General features: G+C 32.1%; 1 protein-coding gene across 1 annotated transcript; it reads left to right on the forward strand.

Annotated features, from left to right (window-relative positions):
- Nucleotides 1-6168: 6168 nt before the first annotated feature.
- Nucleotides 6169-13779, forward strand: LOC134721785 (type 2 phosphatidylinositol 4,5-bisphosphate 4-phosphatase-like). Its single transcript, XM_063584999.1, has 8 exons — nucleotides 6169-6284; nucleotides 7473-7645; nucleotides 8048-8154; nucleotides 8688-8787; nucleotides 8981-9030; nucleotides 9448-9538; nucleotides 11424-11478; nucleotides 12111-13779. Exons 1-8 carry the CDS (start codon nucleotides 6206-6208, stop codon nucleotides 12194-12196), a joined length of 741 nt encoding a protein of 246 aa, XP_063441069.1. The 5' UTR covers nucleotides 6169-6205; the 3' UTR covers nucleotides 12197-13779.
- Nucleotides 13780-21951: the final 8172 nt, after the last annotated feature.

A 21951-nucleotide genomic window follows, 5' to 3' on the forward strand; every position in this document is an offset into this window, starting at 1 on the left:
GTCCGAGCAAAGGGGGGGCGTACGCCCTCTACGCCCCCCTGAATCCGCCACTGCTCCCCCCTAAAAAAAACGTGAAAAGGGGAAAACGTGTATAGGTTTAATAATATTGTGTGTAAGTGAGAGATGAAGATCTATTTTGTCTCATTATTCCATACAGCGTTATCGTTGGGGTCATACTTCCCTTTCTATATAAAAGACCCCCATAAAAGAAGCGTAGCATAATGTTACCACTGTTTCGGAGTCTTTTCTGTGCCAAAATCCATTAGACTAAGCCCATAACAAGCAACAAGAGTGCACTTTCCGAAATGTTTTGCCAGGATTGATTTTGTATTATATCATGTCTATAAGGTAAATATTTAACAAATAACACAAAACTTAAAAGAGAGGCGAGATATACCCCGAAAAAGATCTTAAAACTCATAAGTAGAAAACAAACCAACAATGTTATACTAGTCTATTGCTAATAACGACGAAAGGACAAAAAACAGGTCACAAAACACAACACACACAACTAAAAACCGAGTAACATGAATCCCACCAAAAAAATAGGGGGATCTCATGTCAAGGTATCAGATGAGTTAATATAGTACAATACCATGAATCCACTCGTGGCTCCCGTTGTTACGACAATTGTGGAACATAACCGTCAGGCGATATCTGCATGTAAAACAAATATGTCATTACCAGTCCAGGGGCGGATGCAGGAATTTTCGAAAGGGGGGGGGGGTGCTAACCCAGGGCAAAGGGGTGGTGAAAAACATATGTCCCGATACAAATGCATTGATCGGCAAAAATAAAGGGGGGGTTGCGCACCCCCGGACCCCCCCCCCTCTGGATCCGCCACTGCAGTCAACCAGTTAGTGATGCATGGGACAAGGTTTTTTTTTCTTTCGAAGAAACGATTTTAACATCACCACTTGTATAAATATTGGTTCAATGTAGCTTCCTTGTAAGCAGCAACCCTCTGTCAAGGAAAACTTGATTGAAATGCAAGCTCTGCAATGTCGTATCAACGGGAAGATAGATATACTCCATGCATATGCAGGCGTTGTTGGAATGTTCATAGGCGGATTTAGGGGGGGGGGGGGCAGGAGGCCCGATGCCCCCTTTTTGGGAAATAATTTGGTTGCTTATATAGGGAATCACTGAAGCGTGACTGGAGCGGGCCCCCTCTTAGGTCAGTCAGTGGGCCCCACTTATGAAAATTTCTGGATCCGCCACTAATGTTGCTGCATAGATATGGAAAATCGTAAAAGTGAAGCTGCAATAATCTCTTTTAACTGTATCTAATGAATCCTATATTTCCAGTTCGTCTTCGATGTCAGATATGTGTTCAACACTCTGAAGTTCAACATAGTCACCAAACGTTTTATTATTACGAGTGAGACATCATCTATACAGTGGGATTTGAAGAAAATGATATAGTAATTACTTTTATTTTCATTCTTGATGAAGTCAGCCTCATACGAATTCTTAAAGAAACAAGTTGTCAAAACAGAGAATCACATTTGGTCTTCATGAAAAAAAAACACGTCCTTCAAACGCTGGATTGCATGTTCATATAAATATTGAGCTGCTTTATTTTTTTATAGGTTTAAATTTCTACAACACACCAGAGAGTGCATGTGTACTGTCATTGAAACGAACAATGACAAATGATATAAGATGGAGGTGACAATTTTAGTATAATATTTCAAGTTTTACAACTTTTTGAGAATCACAATATTTACAAAAAATGATACAATAAAATTGGATCAATTTCAATTTACCAATCATCAATATAATAATATACTCTTCTATAAAAAATGATAACCCAAACCAGAGACGTATAAAGATGTCTCTGCATAAACAAATATATTTTCAATAGAATTTGCTACGACTACTCACTTCCAATATGATTAATCTCGTCAAAGCTCATATTTATATTATCATACCATGGTGGCCGGATGCGGACATTTCCACTTTTTGTGTTTTCGTGTTTTTTCCTCTGACTTTTCTAACGCGAAATCGAGAAATTTCCAAATTTCGCGTTTGCAAAGGGAAAGGAGAAAACACGAAAACGCCAAAAGGCGAAAAGACGAAATGGACGCATCCGGCCACCTTAGCATACATAAATCATAGATCTATATTTTCATCAGATTCAATCACTTCTTGCTAGAAACCAACTTTTTAGGACCAAAAATCAATTTTTGGGTCTAAAAATTTTAATTCCAGGTATTTTCCATTAGCACAGACAGAGATGTACGTACGATATCACATGTCCTTGGCTGAAAAATAGAGACCAACCATGCAATGCATGTCTTATCGAAATAAGGTAACGAAAATGCAGTCAGTGGCGGATCCAGAAATTTCCATAAGTGTGGGGCTCACTGACTGCCTTAGAGGGGTCCCGCTCCAGTCGTGATTCAGTTATTCCCTATATAATCAACAATTTTTTTTCCACAAAAAAGGGGAAGCCCGATGATGACACTCCTTTAAATCCGACTCTGATAAGTACCAACATAAATGGGAAAACCTTACAGTGACAAATCGCAGATTGTTTTGAATTTCAAAATATTGTGTTATCATATGATTTGTGTTTCATTTCTAAATATTGTCATATGATATTGCCTAATTTGATAAGATAAATATTTCACATCTATGTAAAGAGAGATATATATACTTTAAGTATAAATATATCTACAATTAACTGATAGGAAATAGAAAATATAATATAATATTATAGTACTCGTCATGGATGCTATAGAACCACCACCATCTTATAATATAGGTAAGCAAAACTAATATTCAAAATGTCGTTAATGTAAATATATGATAGCAATTGTTAGTGTACTCACACACTACACCATGCATCATTACACATTGAGTCTAGGAAGATATAACAATTAATTGACCATACGTTTTTCTTGAGACGTGAAATATATATGAATGACAAAATATATATAATTGTTTACCTACAGATGATCTCCCCCCCCCCCAAAAAAAAACACCAACTAAACAACAAAAAAGCAACAGAAAATTATATATAATTCATCCTGTACTATATTTGATTATCGTTTCGCGCCTATATGTAAGAAACATTTTTTTTACATTTGAGGCTTATTTCAATTCAGCAGCTGCAGTGGTAGGTTTCCAGAATCCTTTGAACTGATTTGCAATTTGTTACCATGGAAAAAAACAAGGGGTTTAGTAAGATAAAATGTATTCAGTCTAAGGGGGAAGGCGCTTCTTGCATTTTGATTTCACTCTTTTCCCCACTATTGGCCATTGTCAACTTAAAGACGGAGTAAAACAGTAGTCTTTATTTCACCAAAATGAAAATTTATGATCTGAATTTAGGAGTGAACAAGTTATACTTTGTAAAACCCTTTCTTTAAAGAAGAGATCAACATTTGTGAAGCTGAGAAGATTCTCAACTATTTATTGACTTAATTTTATTTTTACGTCATGGGGACGTGTGTTTCGATAAAACAATTGGTACGCCTATGAGAACCAACGGTGCTTCTCTTATTATCGTAATTTTCCCGGCGTACGAGGTAGACTACATAGTTGGAATCCGGTTATCACGAATCTATCAATGCACCGTGGTGAAATCCCTTACAGCCGATTTCATTGAGTGTGTAGCTAAAGGTAATATCTTTGGTTAGCTTGCTTGCTAGCTGAACAGTGAAGTCATTATTAGGCAAGTTATACTTCCGCGCTTCATAAAAAATGTACTTCGGTCAACACTATTACACCCCAATAAAGTTACAAAAAGAAGCATTCAATTCTTAAGTATTTATTTTCGTTGAAGACCTGAATTAATGTTTTTATCCAGCATTAGATGCAGGTATCATTAAAAAGACTTTTTTTTTTTGGGAAAGTATTTTGCTGTATAATCATTTCCAACTTTTTCTAAATAAAAATGAAAGAAACATAGCAACAACTAACAAATCACATATATGCATATATAATCCGCATAGACTTCTCTCATCTTGTAGGAAATATATAAATATTTTCTGACACGTGACAAAATTAGGACATTCAAACCTATGCAATATGAATTAGATTGGCAAGCTTTCTGAAATTTCAAGAACTATTGCAACGAGTCATTATTTTAGTGCTTTGTGACGTGTTGCAAGACCTTAATTGTGTCTATCCTTAGATATAGCCACCTCATTATAAAGATCACATTTTTTGTCATAATTAATGTCAACTATGCACATCTCTTGCCCTAATTATTCATGCATGAAATAGTTGTCACTGGGTATTTAGGTTAAAAAAGGGATCAATAAAAAAATAAAACCTGTATATCTTGAAGTCGACTTTTTACATCTTTAAATGCAGAAGCCTTCTTGTTTTTTTTTACTCCGACGGTACTTTTGAACATCCACGCGTCCTTGACTACCAGTCTTCACATAGTTTTTTTCTAACTAGAAATAAGAACTAAACACTACCGGAGATAACTATACTAGTAACACATATATAAATAAGAAATGTAGCACACCGATAGATATACAAATGTTGCCAGTTTATTCACGTCACCTACACGTCAATTTTCAAGTAAAACTTATTCAAATCAAGAATAAGCTTTTCGGCAAAGATTGACCGTTATGGAATAACCGTTTCACAGATGATATCGGACATGTTTCTTATGTCGTAACATCAATCCACTTCCATTTTCACCATGCACTAATGTGACCTACCGAATAAGACTATTTACCAGGTTTGTAATAACATGAGCAACACGACAGGTGCCACATGTGGAGCAGGATCTGTTTACCCTCCCGCTGCACCTGAGCTCACACCCAGTTTTTGATGGGGTTCGTGTTGCTTAGTTTTTAGTTTTCTATGTTGTGTCTATTGTACTATTTTTGGTCTGTGTGTTTGGGTTTTTTTAGCCATGGCGTGGTCAGTTTATTTTCGATTTATGAGTTTGACTGCTGTCTCTCTGGTATTTGTCGTCCCTCTTTTGCAACATAATGCAACTGCACCTGACATGCTACAAATTTCAAAAAACAAAATTTACTTTGAATTACGCCGAAATATAACAACACGCAGATACTTATAAAGTATTATCTATGTCCCTAATGTCAAGTATAGCCAGTACGGAAATGGAAATCATAATATTGAATTCATGGCAGACTTGCAGATCAAAGTTCGAGTTGCAATTCTCAAACGTTCAATTGTCGAGTTGCACTGTTGAAAATTAAGAATTGGAGTTTGAATTTTAAAATTACAGAGTTTTATGATATCATATACATACATAAAGTAAAAGAATTCAATTGCATAGTTGGAATTATGACATCTTTTGGTTTTCATGATATCATTACGCTCACACACTCTAAGACGTGCATGTATATTCCGAGGTATATTCAGTTCGACACTTCTATATAAAACATAGGTATAGTAATCTTAGATAAAAATCAATTTGCATATCAACATTTATTTCAATCCCTAAACAGAGAGCAGCTTTTCGTGATTGACTATGTAGGTCACCGAGCAGACACGGTTTTATTTCTACCTTAATAAAGAGTTACCTTTGTTAAATCCTATGACTTGTGTAGGTTGTGTAGGAAGATTATTACGTTCTCTTGAAATTAAAAATGATCCTTTACGATACTCTCTGTGCTAAGGCCACTTGCAAAGCCCTGCTGAGAACGTGTGTCTTTATCCAACATTTACAGAAAATAAGTTTAAATTTCCCGCCCTTCATCGATCTTCATCCGGGCTTGTCGACCCACATTTCAGAGCCTCACGCCCTGTACCTGTTGTCGACATACATTGTTAATTAAATTGCTAGTTTGTTATGATCTGACCCTTGATATCCTTAAAGAAAAGTGAAAGTTAAGCAGACAATAATCAATAAATCTATATAACAATCATTTACAATACTTATCAAGTGTGTATGAGTCGAGTAAGTCTGAGTACATTTAATTTAACCTTATAATTCGAGCACACCTTAATTTTTTTAAAATTTATATAAAGGGCCTTAAAATTCAAAAAAAATTATAAGGCCCTTATTTGGTTAGATAATTGGAAAACAAATCATTTAGTTATTTCAGACTTCTAGAAATACAAGTTATTTTTTAAATATTTGATTAATAACTAAAGTTTAGCGCATATTTTATGTGTAGCTTTTATCTTGATTCAACTGTAGCTGATTAAGAGGTCACATGGTTTCATTTCGTATCACATGATCAGTTGATCCGTTTATAATAACAAAATGGCAGAAGTCGGAGATGAAAACACACCACTGTTAAAAAACGATACTCCTGGTGAACCACCACCAAATTATAATGATGGTAACACATTTTAGATAAATTCAGTTTTATTTATAACTCATATTTTATATTTCATAACATGACAACGCCTTTTAAAAGCTTTTACACCACAATAAATTTATTTAAAAACGTAAAACCTTATACAAGATATATTTTGTCCAAATTGATAAGTGTAAACCAATGAAAACATACAATTATAAATTCCTTTAATCTATGTAAAGGTTTGGAATAAGTATGCTTCAATCTTAAAATTGTATTTCACATCTAGTGTTTAGTTCTGCATTTATAAAGGAACTTTTATTAAATATTTGATCAGGAAGTAAAAGTAAAAAAAGGACAAAAAAACTGTACTCATGTGGGGTGTATGCTAAAAGATTTTTATATATGTCATACATGTTTGTATTTGGAGAAGATACTAGTTTTGGCTTGACTTTGACTTGAGATAGCACCTATTGATTGGAGAGCTGTTTTAAAGCTCCTGACTTGACAAGCTGTGAGCACTGCATGGTCCTACTCCTGGTTGGTTCTAATGGCACACAGTCATAGAATGAGTTCTTGAATTGTTCAGTTAAATGTATCTATCTAGTGATTTTAAGTTGTTCTTAATGTATATTTTTATTTTTTAAAACTTCAAAACATAATAATCCTTTTGGTTTGCTTCTGTATCTGCATGTGTATGTTGAAGATATAACTTCTGGCTTTTTTTCAATGGGAAAGAGAGACACCTATTGACAGTGTTGAAGAGCAGCTTTGGATCTCTCAAATGTATTTGCACATAAAATACTGTCTTCCAGTTGGTTCCAATGTATTATGCTCTCGACAAAGAAAGAGTCTGTGTTGTATATAAAAGTGTCTAGTGCCTTTGTATTGTTCTTTCACTTTTATTTGTCACTACATGTATATTGGCTCTTTCAAAATTATCAAATAATTTGGGTTTAATTTTCCTCATATATATACTTCTAACAAGAAATAAGTTGAGATTAATAGCTGGGACCAAACCCTCAACCCCTGTTTATCTGTTATAATGTAAATATTATAAATGAATAAACCTTTACTTTATTAGTTTATCGTCATTACATGTATGATTTGACTGAATTTATGAAATGAAAATATTAAAATGCCATTATTTTGAAATTATAGCTATATTGATGAGCATATAAGATTTATCAAGATGTTTACTGTTAAGGTGAATTTTTTATTGTTTTATAGCTGTATCACAGAATGTCACTGTGCCACCAATTGCACCAAATGAATTACCTCCACCTTACACACCACAAGGTGGCCTACCGATGATCAACTGTAAAGTTTGTCAGGCTTTAATAAACATAGAAGGCAAAACCAATCAACATGTAATTAAATGTACTGTCTGTAATGAAGCGACGGTGAGTTTAAAACCACTTTAAATTTTAGTATGAGCTTTAAAATTACTTATTTTTCTATTCTTCATAGTCTTATGATTTTAGTATTGCAATCTGAGTTGTCCTGTATGATAGCTGTTATTTATATTATATATTTGATATTAATTCAAGTTTGAAATTTGATTGTGGAATGAAAGTCCATTAAAAACTGACACTAAAAAACAATGTTTACTTCAGTCAATTTTATGAAATTTATTTTTTTGTATTCAAATGCATGTGTGAAATTTCCAAGATTCCAGAATTTCAAGATTTTGTTTAAATAAAGAAAACTATCAAATTTAAAATCTCAATAAATTATACATACAGTGTGTTTGAAAGTATATTACACCAATACTTAGTTTTTAATTTAAAATTTAATTTCAACAGCCTATTAAAGCAGCGCCACCTGGGAAACAATATGTAAGATGTCCTTGTAACTGTTTACTTATCTGTCGCAGTGGAGCTGCTAAAATTGCTTGTCCACGACAACAATGGTACGTATGATAAAGTAGAAAATGGGTGTACTCATCATTCAGACAGCAATCTACCAAAACTCAGAATAGACATCTAGAGGTCAATATGAATAATGGTTATTTTTCTACAATGGACATCATGTATTTAAAAGTTCTAAATTTTCCAAAAAGGAAAAAAATAAATCTTGAACTTAGGTGAAAACAGATTTTAAAGGATATTAACTTCTTCAATGAATAATGTGATTTGGGTCACATAATGCAAACTAAATTTTTATTCTACTTTTATCTTTTCAAAAAGGAAAAATTGAACAACTGAATATTTCATTCAATTTTTGGTGGTGGGTTTTCAGACAGTAAGTTTTTATGAATGTTTATGAAAGATTAAACCAAGCAAAGTGATATGAACTGTTTTCCTTTGCCCTATCACATCAATGCTTGCTTGAAGTTATGACATTTTGTAATTGTATATATTTTTGATTTTTACTGCTTAAAAATATCAGTTGTAATGAATTAGAAGATAAATGACTTATACCAATTTGTTGCTTTAATTAAAGTAAAAGAATTATCCATCTTGGAAATCCTGTTCCCATGGTAACAGTGAGAGCACCAGGGTCAGCAAGATTTGTTTGTGCATACTGCACTCAAGTATTTGTGGTAAGTGTTCCTTGAATATCGACTTTTTTTCTCCAGTTTGATTAAGAGTCTTTTTTTTGTTTAAAATATTGGGAAGCATTTGTATATCACTATTATAAACATGGTTTGTTTTGCAATGTTAAACGTAAATCAGACAAGACTAGTCATTATATGGAGATATTGCGTTAAAATTTAACATTTATATTTTTTACAGTTTAATCAAGGAAGTGCTTTGCTAGCCAGATGTCCATATTGTAGACGGGTGTAAGTATAGGGTTTGTTATTATTCTCATGTCTTTGAAAATAAGTTACAATCATATCTGTTCTTTTTATTGAATCTCATATTTCTCATATATTAGTCTTTATACATGTATGGTAAAAAAGAAAAAGAAAATTTTGTTAAATTTACCCTTATCTGGAATACTCAGAACTAAAACGTGAGAAAGCCAAAGATGTATAAATACATTGATAGAAATACTGTACTGTTTAATGGGAAATTTATGAATTGAATTTTTGTGCTCTTTTGCTATTAAGGAAAAATGGTTAACAATACCCCTTTTCGTAAGGAGTAAGTTTGGCACTAATATTTTATATTTCAGGTCAACTGCTGGTAATCATCTCTTTGAGTAAGACTTAGAGCATGGATATATTTGACAGCTGGTCTGATATTTTATATTTCAGGTCGACTGCTGGAAATTCCTCTGTTAGAGTGAGGGCATGGATATATTTGATAGCTGGACTGATATTTCTTGGTGCTGGGATAGGCGTTACAGTAAGTATTATTATAAGATAAAATATTATTTATTTAAGGAATGAATTTATTTGTGTAAAAAATAAAGATAAAACCTTTATTTAAAAAGGGCATGATTTTTTTATTTTTTTTTGAAATAGTAGATAGTTTCATGAGGGTCCTGAAAGGGTTCACAGAATAGAGAATAATGACCAAAAAAAATAATGAATTTATATAATAGTGCTTGAAAAACTGGTCATTATCGTGATATATGGACTGTCCTACGGGCAGTCCATGTATCACGATAATGACCAGTTTTTCAAGAACTATTATGTTTATTTCATTGAGAAACCATGTTTTGGAAAATTCTCATAAATTCAAAACGCCTAAAGCGAACTGGAGTAGTTGTACGATTTCTATAGCAAAGAGTGAAGACCAGTCGTAGTAATACTGCCATTAATTTTAGTACAACTGTTCAGTATATAAATTCTTAATTAAGTTCTCTTTAATTTCACAATTAACGAAAAAATGTAATAAACAATTCAACAACTAAAATGTTATATTAAAAATAGAAACATGTTTTATAAAAGGTACATCTTTCTAAACAGAGAAACCACGCCCCAACAGTCCTTATCAGACGGAAACCACGCCCCAACGGTCCATATCAAGTAAAAGTTCATTAACGACCGGTTTTCTGGTCCGTATTGTTCTGTTAATGACCGATGGAATTTATTACTGAAGATTGATGAATGTCATGTGACCCCTTTTTATCCAATAAGAGAATCTTATTCTCAACCGATATGAAATAAAGAAAAATTAAAGACATTAGAATAGAAAAAAGTGGGGTGCAATAGTATACAGAAATACTGTGGAAAAGAATTAATTAGGTAATACAAGACCGATAACAAAAATAAACAATGTGCAGATTAAACATATCATATCAACACTAAACCAATAAATAGTAAATTTATATGGAAGGTAAGGCTACTAAAATAACTTTCTTGTGTGTATTTGTGTAAAGTGGCAAGTCGTCTCATTGGCAATCATACCACATCTTCTTTTTTGTCTTGCCTTGACAAAAGCGAGACATAGGTATTCTGTTTCTGGCATCGGCTGCGGCGTCAACAATGTATTAGCTTGTGATTAAATCTAGTTTATGGTGAACCTCAAGTGGTAGGTCAATGATCTTTTGCATGCAGTTGTATAAGAATTGGCTCATCTCATTTCCATTTTCATTTCCATTCCCTGCCCCCTCAGTCATGGTCTATTGACTTTGAAACTTTTGCATAGTTTACATGTATTAGTTTGTGATTAGATCTAGTTTTATGGTGAACCACAAGTGGTAGGTCAATGATATTTGGTGTGCAGGTGTATAAGTATTGGCTCATCTCATTTCCATGGAGATTATTATACCCTACCCCCTCAGTCATGTTCTATTGACTTTGAAACTTTTGCATAGTTTACATGTATTAGTTTGTGATTAGATCAGTTCAAGGAGAACCATTAGTGGTAGGCCAATGTTAATTGGTATTCAGTTGTATAAGCATTAGCACATCTTATTTCATGGAAACTATTTGACCCTGCTCCCTCAGTCATGTTCTATTGACTTTGAAACTTTTGCTTTGTTTACATTTATTAGTTTTTGATTAGATCAGTTAAAGATGAACTGATAATGTTAAGTCAATAATATTTGGTATGCATTTTTATTGGCATTTGCATGTATCGTTTCCATGGAGAATTGCCCCACCCCCTCATCATGGTTCATTGACTTTGAAACTTTTACATAGACATATCTCTGTGAAAACAGTTAATTTATATTTATGAACTTATTTGTTTTACTTTATTTAAAGAAAATGATGTCATGGATGTATTTAATGAACAATGATACATGTATGTGCAATAAATAATTGCTCTGTTGTCTTTGTAGGTTGGTACATATGAGTTAGCTTCAGAAACTGGTGGTATATATGTTGCATGGATAGGTAAGAAAACAGATCTGATTTTGTTCTTATCTGGTTTTTACTTTTGTGGTAGAATAAAAAACAAAACAAAAAAAACTGTAAATACAAATCTATTTTTCTTCCACAAATTTGTTGAGACAAATTTTGGATGGAAAGGTCTTGCTGTCTCAAGTTGTTCTTGGAAACCCTGTTAGAACATGAAAAACTTAAGCAGATTCAAGTTTTGGTTTTAGAGACTAGAGTACTCTCAGATTTGTCCCTTTGTTAGCCTTTTATAATTATTTTTTATTGATCTAATGATTAAAGCCCTTTTCAACAGAATTTTGTACTGTGGATTCATTATAATTCCTTGGTTACCAATATTTATGGGTTTCGTGGGTACAGGTGAACTGCAAATTTATACGATTTTTTTTTCTATAAAGTTGTATTAAGACTTTGGCAGAACCACAATTTCTTATATTCATGAAAAATCAAGGTTTTAGCAATCCATCCACAGTAGTAATATTTGTATTTATTTTGTGACAATCAGCAGCTTGATATTGATTATTTTCCCAATACTTTGAATTACAATTATTATTATTGATATGTTTAGCATGATAAGATGGGCATTTTTTGATTATTTAAAATAATGAAATAATCGATATTCATTTCAGGAGCTTTTATATCGGGAGTTCTATTCCTTATACGAGCTGGATATTTGTTTTCCATTAGAATGAGTGAATATGCACCACCACAGTGAAGACATACAATGACTGTCAATTCGACCAATTTATTCATTTTGCAATGCAAAGCCATACTTAACATTTTGATTTATTCAAAATTATATAAAACTGTGATTAACATTATTTTTCACCTATTTATAAGTGTATGTTAAGTGATTGTTGTAGCTTTTGTCTCGCATATATTTCAAATGCACATTCTAAAGTTAATCATATTGAAAACTAATACTGTAAATTCAGAATATATTACATGTATATATTTTTGTGATTTTGTGAAAAATGAGAGACTAATTATTGCAATGTTAGAAAAATCTGTTCACTTATATATGTATAAGATATCAGAATGCAATTTCTTATTATTCCAATACTGACCTTGTTGCATAACGGGTAATAAAAACCTCACAATAATTTCTGAATTTACAGTAGATATATGTTGTATTATTACTTAAATATTGACTTAAAATTATCTTCCTTGAGAATATGTTAATGCTGCTTACAAGTGCTATGTTTGAAAGGTTGATATAAGGAAGTGACAAACATGTTTTTTAATTACAAACAAAAGTGAACCAAAGCCAGGGTGGAGTTCAATATCATAGCTGCTACGTAGTACTATGTAGATTTTGACTATTGAACGTGTAGCTATACACTAACTGCTACATAGATATTGATAGCAGCTAACATGGCAGCTACGTAGCTGCTACGATATTGAACTCATCCCTGGTGAATCTGTAGTACGATAAAGTGGATATCTTGGGTATGCAGGGTTGTTATATGATAAAGCACATTAAATGTAGAGAGTCTTAGAATTTTTTTTAATTGTTTAATATAATTATTTGTTCATTGTCAAGTTCACTTAGAAACAGATTATTTATTTGTGAATTTGAATTGATTTGAGATATGTGCAATCCATGTTTGAATAATTATTTTTGATAACCAAACATTCCTTTTATTAATGATTTTTGGTCGTAAACTGTCCCATGTTTACTGTTGATGAAAATGATCTCAGTTATTATAACATTTCAAAACACCATGTACGGCTCATTTGTAATGTTCTAAAAAAAATTATACAAAAGTCCAGATAAGCTGCATTTTGCTTTATTTATTCAATAATAAAATTTGATTAAAAAAAACTATTTTTAAAACTAAAGTTTTTAATGATCTTTTAACATTTGACCAAAAATATAGGGTTTATTGGCAAATAGTGAGAATCTTTTCCAAGTAAACTGTACAATTAACATTAAAGCTGAACTGAAAGATGATAATACATAAGACTATCAAGAAAAAGTTAAAGTAAAAGAATTTCTTTACCTATTTAGGAAACCAATATTTAAGATTTCTTATTAAGTTATCACTGTAAAAAATTGTAACCTGTAGTAAAAGACAACACATGATATATTTACATCAATTACAAAGTACTTTTATGTATCATACTTCATGTTTTTTATGTAATTATTTTTTTATCTAATCATGCATTTTCTTTCAACATCAAAATGCTCAGATAATCATTTTTTGCTGTTGAGTGGTGACGATTTAAAATATACACTTGTACAAGAATAAATTTACTGAAACACACACCTTCACCAGTCAATGAGGTTACAGTCGATTTTTATTTTATTTTCACTACACTAAGCCCCCTGCCAGAATACTCAATCTACAGTCTTAAAATTAGTTTATATGATAGATTATGACTTATTTCAGAAAATTATTGAGTGCATTTATATTGCCGTTTTTTTTAAAGAAAAGACAAAAATGTGAGATAAATGATTGCTATTTCATGAAAATCTGCAAACAGATAGGTGTATGAATGCGAGTTCTTATTATTGCTGTACTCACCAAGTCGCATTATTCCCAATAATAAAATTTACAGAAACTTTTCTTTTTATCACAAGTAGTCTCCCTTTAATGTCAGTTGAGGTTTATGAACAACCTAGTGCAATGTTATAATTGTGTATTTAATATATTTATATGTTTGTAGTTGATAAATTAAATGTATTATGATTGTATCAATTTTAAGGCAAAACTATATAGAGAACTAGTTTTTCTTTGAATTAAAAAATTGAACTTGTGGCATTGTTACAGTAAAACTTTTGGCATTGTTTAATACAGTAAAATATTTTTACGCAACTGACCAAATTTTGGGTTTATTATCAATCAATGAGTATAACAAATGTTTACTGTTAGAATAAATTTTGTCCTGTAAAAAATGAAAATGTAAATAGGGAGTATGTCAAAGAGACAACAACCCGACCGAAGAGCAGAAAACAGCCGGAGGTCACCAATCATGCAATGGGTCTTCAACACAGCTAGAATCAGAAAATATCCTAATTAAATTGTGCTGGAATATTCTGATTTACAGTCATCAAAGATGCAGTCATTTACAATTCCTATTATGTATATGAATATTAAAGTAAAGATTTAGTCATTTATAATTTGTATCATGTATATAATTAAGTCTAGATACAGTTATGATGAATGATATGTGTGGAAGAGTTATTGAAGTAATTCTAAATGATTGTTGATTTTTGTTGTTTACAAATGTGATACATAACTTAATTTAAAAATAAAAATTCTTCCTGTCTTCATTTAAATATGTTTGTTTTATTGTTGTGGTATTAAATTTGTTTACAAATGTGATACATAACTTAATTTAAAAATAAAAATTCTTCCTGTCTTCATTTAAATATGTTTGTTTTATTGTTGTGGTATTTAGATGCTATTGGCTATGCAGGGTTCATCATGTCCTAGCTAATGCAATGCACTTAGATTGAAACCTATTTGTCATAAGATGAAAACATTAAAATGCCAAGAAGTCATTTTATTCCAAAAATACTTTAAATCATTTAAATAAAATTGAGAATGGAAAGTGGGAATGTGTCAAAGAGACAACAACCTGACCATAGAAAAAACAACAGCAGAAGGTCACCAACAGGTCTGCAATGTAGAGAGAAATTGCCGAACCCGGTGGGCATAGAAGAATTTGTTAAATAGTAGATTACCTTCACCTATAGCTACATTTTATAATGAGTTTTTAAGTTTATCTTTTGGAGAAGAATAGTCTTCCAAAGAATGTAGATTACTCTTATATGCTTTATGACTATTTAATGAATTGAAATAGTTAGTGCTCAGAATGACCTACCATTACATAACTTCAAATGTTTAGGAGAGCAAAATGTACTCCTCAAAAAGTACGGCCATCGATCACTTTTACTTTCAACTCATGTATCTGGATCACATGTTTTTCATCTTCGTTTTGTATGTTCCATTAATGCTGCCATGATTTCAATATGAGATCAATGAGGATTGTTTGTGAAGGGTTTTCTTATCTTCAATCACCCTTAACTTTCAAATCATTTAGCCATGTAGCTCTGGAAGAAATGATGTTTGAAAATTGACAATCAGATTGGTGGCCATGTTTTTCATTCCACGAAGCCATAATACAGATCCTTTGTAGTGCATTCTGCAGGGATTGGTTATAATGTTTAATCAGAGTATAAGATAAAATTATGGTATTCCATAGCATATCATTGATAACTTTGGGTTTCAATCAATGAAGCTATATCTATCACCCAATAAACATTAAATTTCAGAGATTTAAAAACCTGGACACTTAGAACCAAAGGCTGCCTCTGGTAAACAGGTTTTCATCAGCAAATAAGAAAAAATTATAAAAGTTTTCCATATTCATGTTTATATCTTATTCTTGTCAGGTTTTTAAGTTTCTGAGATGTTAAAATTGTAAATTGTCTTCAAGACAGGAGGCCATTAGTTTTTTTTTGCATTAGCGACTGGAATCACTTCTGAATTTCTCTTATACTTTTTAACATACAAACATGTACATTAACTGAAATGTCAGCTGTTTTTCTATCAGGTGCAGCTATTATGAGTTCCAGTTACTTTTTCATTTACAAATAGATTAATAAAGGGATGCCTCTTTTAATCTGTTCACCACATTTGACTTCAAAGGCATTGTTCACGGACTGCTTGAAACTTTTTTTTAAATTTCTTACTTATTATGAGTAATAGGATAACTTTATGTGGTGTATGGAATGATTGTACAGGGTATATGTCAGTCTGGTAGGTTTAATTTGACCCTGATCTCATTTTCATGGTTTATTGTTCAATGTTTGTTGTCAAGACTTCGACTTTTGTCGAAAAAGCTAGACATAGCTTTCCTACATTCCCGCGCTATCCACAAATATTCACTCTGTGGTTAAAGTTTTTGAAATTTTAATTTCTTTCTTAAGCTATCCTGGATTTCTACCAAATTTGGACAGATGCTTGTTTATGATCATAAGATAATATCCAGAGTAAATTTTGTAAAAAAAAATCCTGTGTTTTACTTATAAATAGACTTTCTGCCAGGAAACATTACATTCACTACGTTGTTAAAGTTTTTAGAATTGTAAGAACTATTCTGAATTTATATCAAACTTGGACCTGAGCTTGTTTATGATCAATAGCTGGTATCTAGAAGGAAATTTTGTTACAAAATGTACCTGTTTATCCTTATTTTACTTATAAATGGACTTTTTTCCAGTTAATATTACATTAAGTTTGCAGTTCAAGATTTAAAACATTAGTTACCTAAACTATCCTGGATTTTTATTTAACTTGCACAGAAGCTTCTTACAATAAAAAGATTTTATGGAAAGGAATATTTTTATTTATTTTCATGCCCCACCTACGATAGCTTTCTGGTTTGTGCATCCGTTCATTCGTCCGTCTGTCTGTCCTGCTTCAGGTTAAAGCTTTTGGTCAAGGTAGTTTCTGATGAAGCTGAAGTCCAATCAACTTGAAACTTAGTACACATGTTCCTTATATGATCTTTCTAATTTTAAAGCCAAATAAGACTTTTGACCCCTATTTCAAGGTCCACTGAACATAGAAAATTAAAGTGAGAGTTTCAGGTTAAAAGTTTTTGGTCAAGGTAGTTTTCAATGAAGTTGAAGTCCAATCAATTTGAAACTTAGTACACATATTCCCTAAAGTATGAGCTTTCTAATTTTAATGCCAAATTAGATGTTTTACCAAATTTCATGGTGCATTGAACATGGAAAATGATAGTGCAATTGTGGCATCCGTGTACTTTGGAAACATTGTTGTTTATTTTTTTGTTGGGTCTGAGAATAACAGCAAAAGTAGGCGAGACACTGGGTTCTGAAAAACCCTTACAATTTGTTTTGTGTTTTGGTCTGTTTTTCATGTACTTTATAAAGCAAATATATTTTATTGGTATACATATTGATTAAGATATCATTAAATTAAAACTTACTAAATATTATTGTTATACACATAACACATATGCACTTTCAGAGTTTCAAGGTACAGTGTACTAATATCTGTCAACACTATATTTCAGCATTGCATAAGGTCAGGTTTTGCTCCTAACTGTTAATGACATTTTGTACACAAAATCCATTGAATGTTAGATGTGTACTGATTGATATTTAAATCTTAAATAGATGGAATATTTTATTAGTTGTTATTGACCTTGAACTTCTGTTAGTAGCTGTAGCCTCAGATCTGTACTTGTGTCTTTTGTTGTTAAGGATGTTTGAATACCCTTCCATGCCGGGTCTATGTTTTTCTGCTTTGTATCGATCTGATCAGCCAGTTTCAACTAATTTAGATTTTTTTCTTAAGTTCTGATGTAACACCACTGTCTGAGAATAAGGGGGAGGTTTGAGCAATAGAAAACTTGTTAAACACTGCCACGTTCTTTATGTTTCTGTCATAAGTCAGGAAGGAGACTACTTCAGTGGTTGTCGTTGGTTCCTGTCTGTCAATTTATTTTTTCATAAACTGATTTGTTATTACTTAGGCCGTTAATCTGATGAGTGAAGCCAGTATTAACTGACTTCTATAGTTTTTTCTAATATTGTGCTGTAACATCTCTGTCCCAGGTGAGTGGAGGTTTGAGCACAATAACATTTTTTAAACACCACCATTCTTTATGTGCCTGTCCCAAGTTAATGTTCATGTCTGTCAATTTTGTTATTCGCAAATTGTTTTGTTTTAATGTAGACCTTTAGTTTTCTCCCCTGAAATGTTTCAGGGTCTTTTATAGCCAGCTATTCAGAATGGGTTTTTCTCATTGTTGAAGGCTGTACATTTACCTATTACTGCTTACATCTTATTTGTTTGAATTTTGGTGGGTAGTTGTATCATTGGCAATCATACCACATCTCCTGAGTCATTTTTTTATAGTATACTTTAAGAGTTGTTTTATTATTTCTATGATGGTATGCAATTATATTTTGTATGTGTTTTCTTCTTGTTTCACATGTGAAAGTCATGGAGTTTTTTTTTAATAAAGCATATTGAACAGTATATTTCAAAACTATAAGTTTTTTAAATGAAGAACACATACTGAAAGATTTCAATTTTTATGTTTGCTTTTTTTAACAATTAAACATCATTTTCTGGTTTTATAAACAATATTGGCTTGTAAATGATTACAATCTAATCAATTTACCAAATAACATTTCCCTATACATGTATAATCTTTCAACCTACATTTGGTTTTAGTAATTTGTAAATACATGTTTCAAGAATATTTGAAGATATCTAAAATATAAAATAGTGGTTTATTTTCTTAAGCAAGATTTTTTTGCCAAATTTTCTAAAATCTTATCCTGCAAAGAACATGTACAAATGAACCAGTATAATGTTTTATTTTTCAAGTGTAAAAATATTTATTTATACCAAAGACTTTAGTAATCGTTTAAATACATATGAATAAATGATACAATGTGGAAACAGTCACATTGTAGTTTCTATACTTTTAAAATGTAAAATATCACAAAATGGGATTCAATTTGGATATTGTTTGTTTAAAAAAATTATATAAGCAAAAAGGTAAATGTTTGGTTATCAACTTTTAAAAAATTTGCAATATGTTTATCCTTATCTTAAAACGTATGGGGTTAATTCATTTTCAGGTCTATGCTTAATCCTGCAAGTTTTACCTTAATTTCAACAACGAAAGTTTCACCATTGCTCAATAGGTCCTAAAATACCAGCAAAAGCTTTATTGAAAATAAACAGCAAGGCCAATTTTGCAGGGCCTGAAAGTAGCATGGAAACAAACTATTCTAATCTTAAGGTGTATCCTATACCCCGTTCACACTATGCCCTTTTAATGGGGGTCGACCCTAATAAATAAATCCAGGTTAAATTTAGGTAGTGTGAACACCTTAACCCGGGGCAACCTTGATTTAAATTACCCCTCATCTAAGGTGGAGTTAACGTGGCAAACACAGGTTAACTACCTCACTTCTAGATGTGAACACAAAGTGAAGATAATGTGAGGTTATTCCTATAGTGACATTTGCTTAAATACACCTTTAATGTGACTTAACTACTCATATTTTGACAGACGTCCAGTTACGTATTTACTAGATTATGAATTATATAAAACATATTAAATTAGCGACAGCAAGAGCGATGTATAAGTGTATAAATCTTTGTTAAAAAACATGCATGTTGAAAAATGATGAAACCTTTATCTCTAACGCTTTTTTTGGGGAAAGTTGGTTCAATTTGGATAATGTGATGCAATTCGAAAACAAGTGAAACTGTGAGCTATTGCTCACTGATGATACCCCTGCCGCAAGTGGATAATATTAATAGTGTAAAATCATTCAAGTGTTCGGTAAACAGGAAGTTGTCAAGTGATTAATATGAAAACGCATCACACAGTATAGCTGACTAAGATAAACCCTGAAACCAAATTTCAGAAATCCTTGTATTGTATAGTTCCTGAGAAAAATGGGACAAAAATATTCATGGAACAGACAGACTGACTGACGGACTGACGGAAGGACAGACAGAGGTAAAACAGTATACCCCCCTTTTTTAAAGCGGGGGTATAATAAGGAAAGTGGTTGATAGATTTTACTGGTGATCGAACTCCGCAAAGCGGCCAATAGTGCAGCAAAAAAAAATTCAGACTTTAATATAATGCATCTCTGAAGAAAAATAAAGAGTAAATATATATATAGTGGAAAGATGCAGGTTACCATTTTGGCGCTAACATTTCTATTTTTGTTGAGAGGGAATTCCCAAACCGGGATCAAGTGTGAACTGGTGTAATTGATTCGGGTTAATAAACCTTGGTTTGACCCGGTGCAAAATTTTATAGTGTGAACACGGTATTAGTTTTGTCATATTTATATAGTTCATTGATTATTCTGCCCATGGAATGGAGTTGTACAATAATGACATCACATAAGTTTTAAAAATGAGATTCCATATTCCTGTTTTATAGAAATGCATATTTCTGTGTCATTTAAGGCTAATACTTTACTGTTTTTTTACATTGGAAAGTACCAACCCAAGGCTTGAATTGAGGGAATTTCATGTATGAAAGTACTGACACATGGCTTATATTGAGGGATTTATTTTCTTGAAAGTACCAACCAAAATGAGGTGAACCCTTGGCTATTTTGGTGTTTTTCTATAATGGATTTTCCTATTATAAACTACCAACCCTAACCTGATAGAAGCAGATTTTAAAATTGGAAGCTACTGACCCTAGCTTGATAGTAGTGGATTTTTATTTTGGGAACTACCGACCTAGCCTGATATAAGTGGATTTTTATTTCGGGAACTACCGACCTAGCCTGATATAAGTGGATTTTTATTTTGGGAACTACCGACCTAGCCTGATATAAGTGGATTTTCATTTTGGGAACTACCGACCCTAGCCTAATATAAATGGATTTTTATTTTGGGAACTACAGACCTAGCCTGATATAAGTGGATTTTTATTTTGGGAACTACCGACCTAGCCTGAAATAAGTGGATTTTTATTTTGGGAACTACCGACCTAGCCTGATATAAGTTGATTTTTATTTTCAGAACTACCGACCTAGCCTGATATAAGTGGATTTTTATCTTGGGAACTACCGACCTAGTCTGATATAAGTGGATTTTTATTTTGGGAACTACCGCTCCTAGCCTGATATAAGTGGATTTATGTATTTTAAACTACAAACACTAGTCATTTAATGGATTCAAAGGTTGTAAACTACCAACACCCTATGCTTTTAGTTGATTCATATTTTATAAACTACCAACCCTAGGCTAAAAGGGACTTCCTATTTTAAAACATACCAACCCTATGCTGGTAAATTTATAAGTGGATTTTTATGTTGTAATCTAATTGTAGGCTATAAGTGGACTGTTTATCTTATAATCTACCAACACTATGCTGGTTTTCAGTGGCTCCATATTGCAAACTGCCGACTGAAGGCTAGCATTTGGGGATTTATATATTGTTAACTACCAACCCTAACCTGATATTATCTGATTTTTATACTTGAAACCTTATGATGGTACATGTATTGGCAGATGTTAATGTATAGTAAACTACCTTACACAGGCTTATATTATTGGATTTTTATAATGAAAAGGTCCTAACATTGGCTTATTTTATTGGATTTTTATATTAGAAACTACCTTACATCGGCTTGTTTCATGGGACTTTTATAGTGAAAAGGCCCTAACATTGGCTTATTTTAAAAGGTTTTTATATTGGAAACTTTAGATAATTTGGAATACTGGAAACTATCAACCACAGGCTGATATCCAGTAATTTTGATGGTGGAAAATATTACATTATGTTGGAAACTTTTATCTACAGGGTAGAAATATTGAACTTTGATCCCCCCTTTTTATAACTTGAATGATTCACAGTATGTACATACAAAATTGACAGTACAACTGAAAAACTTACAGTCATTGGACAAATGTGAGTTCCCATTCAAAAAAA

Source organism: Mytilus trossulus, chromosome 6 (assembly GCF_036588685.1).
Source record: "Mytilus trossulus isolate FHL-02 chromosome 6, PNRI_Mtr1.1.1.hap1, whole genome shotgun sequence".
NCBI classification, from domain to species: Eukaryota; Metazoa; Mollusca; class Bivalvia; order Mytilida; family Mytilidae; genus Mytilus; species Mytilus trossulus.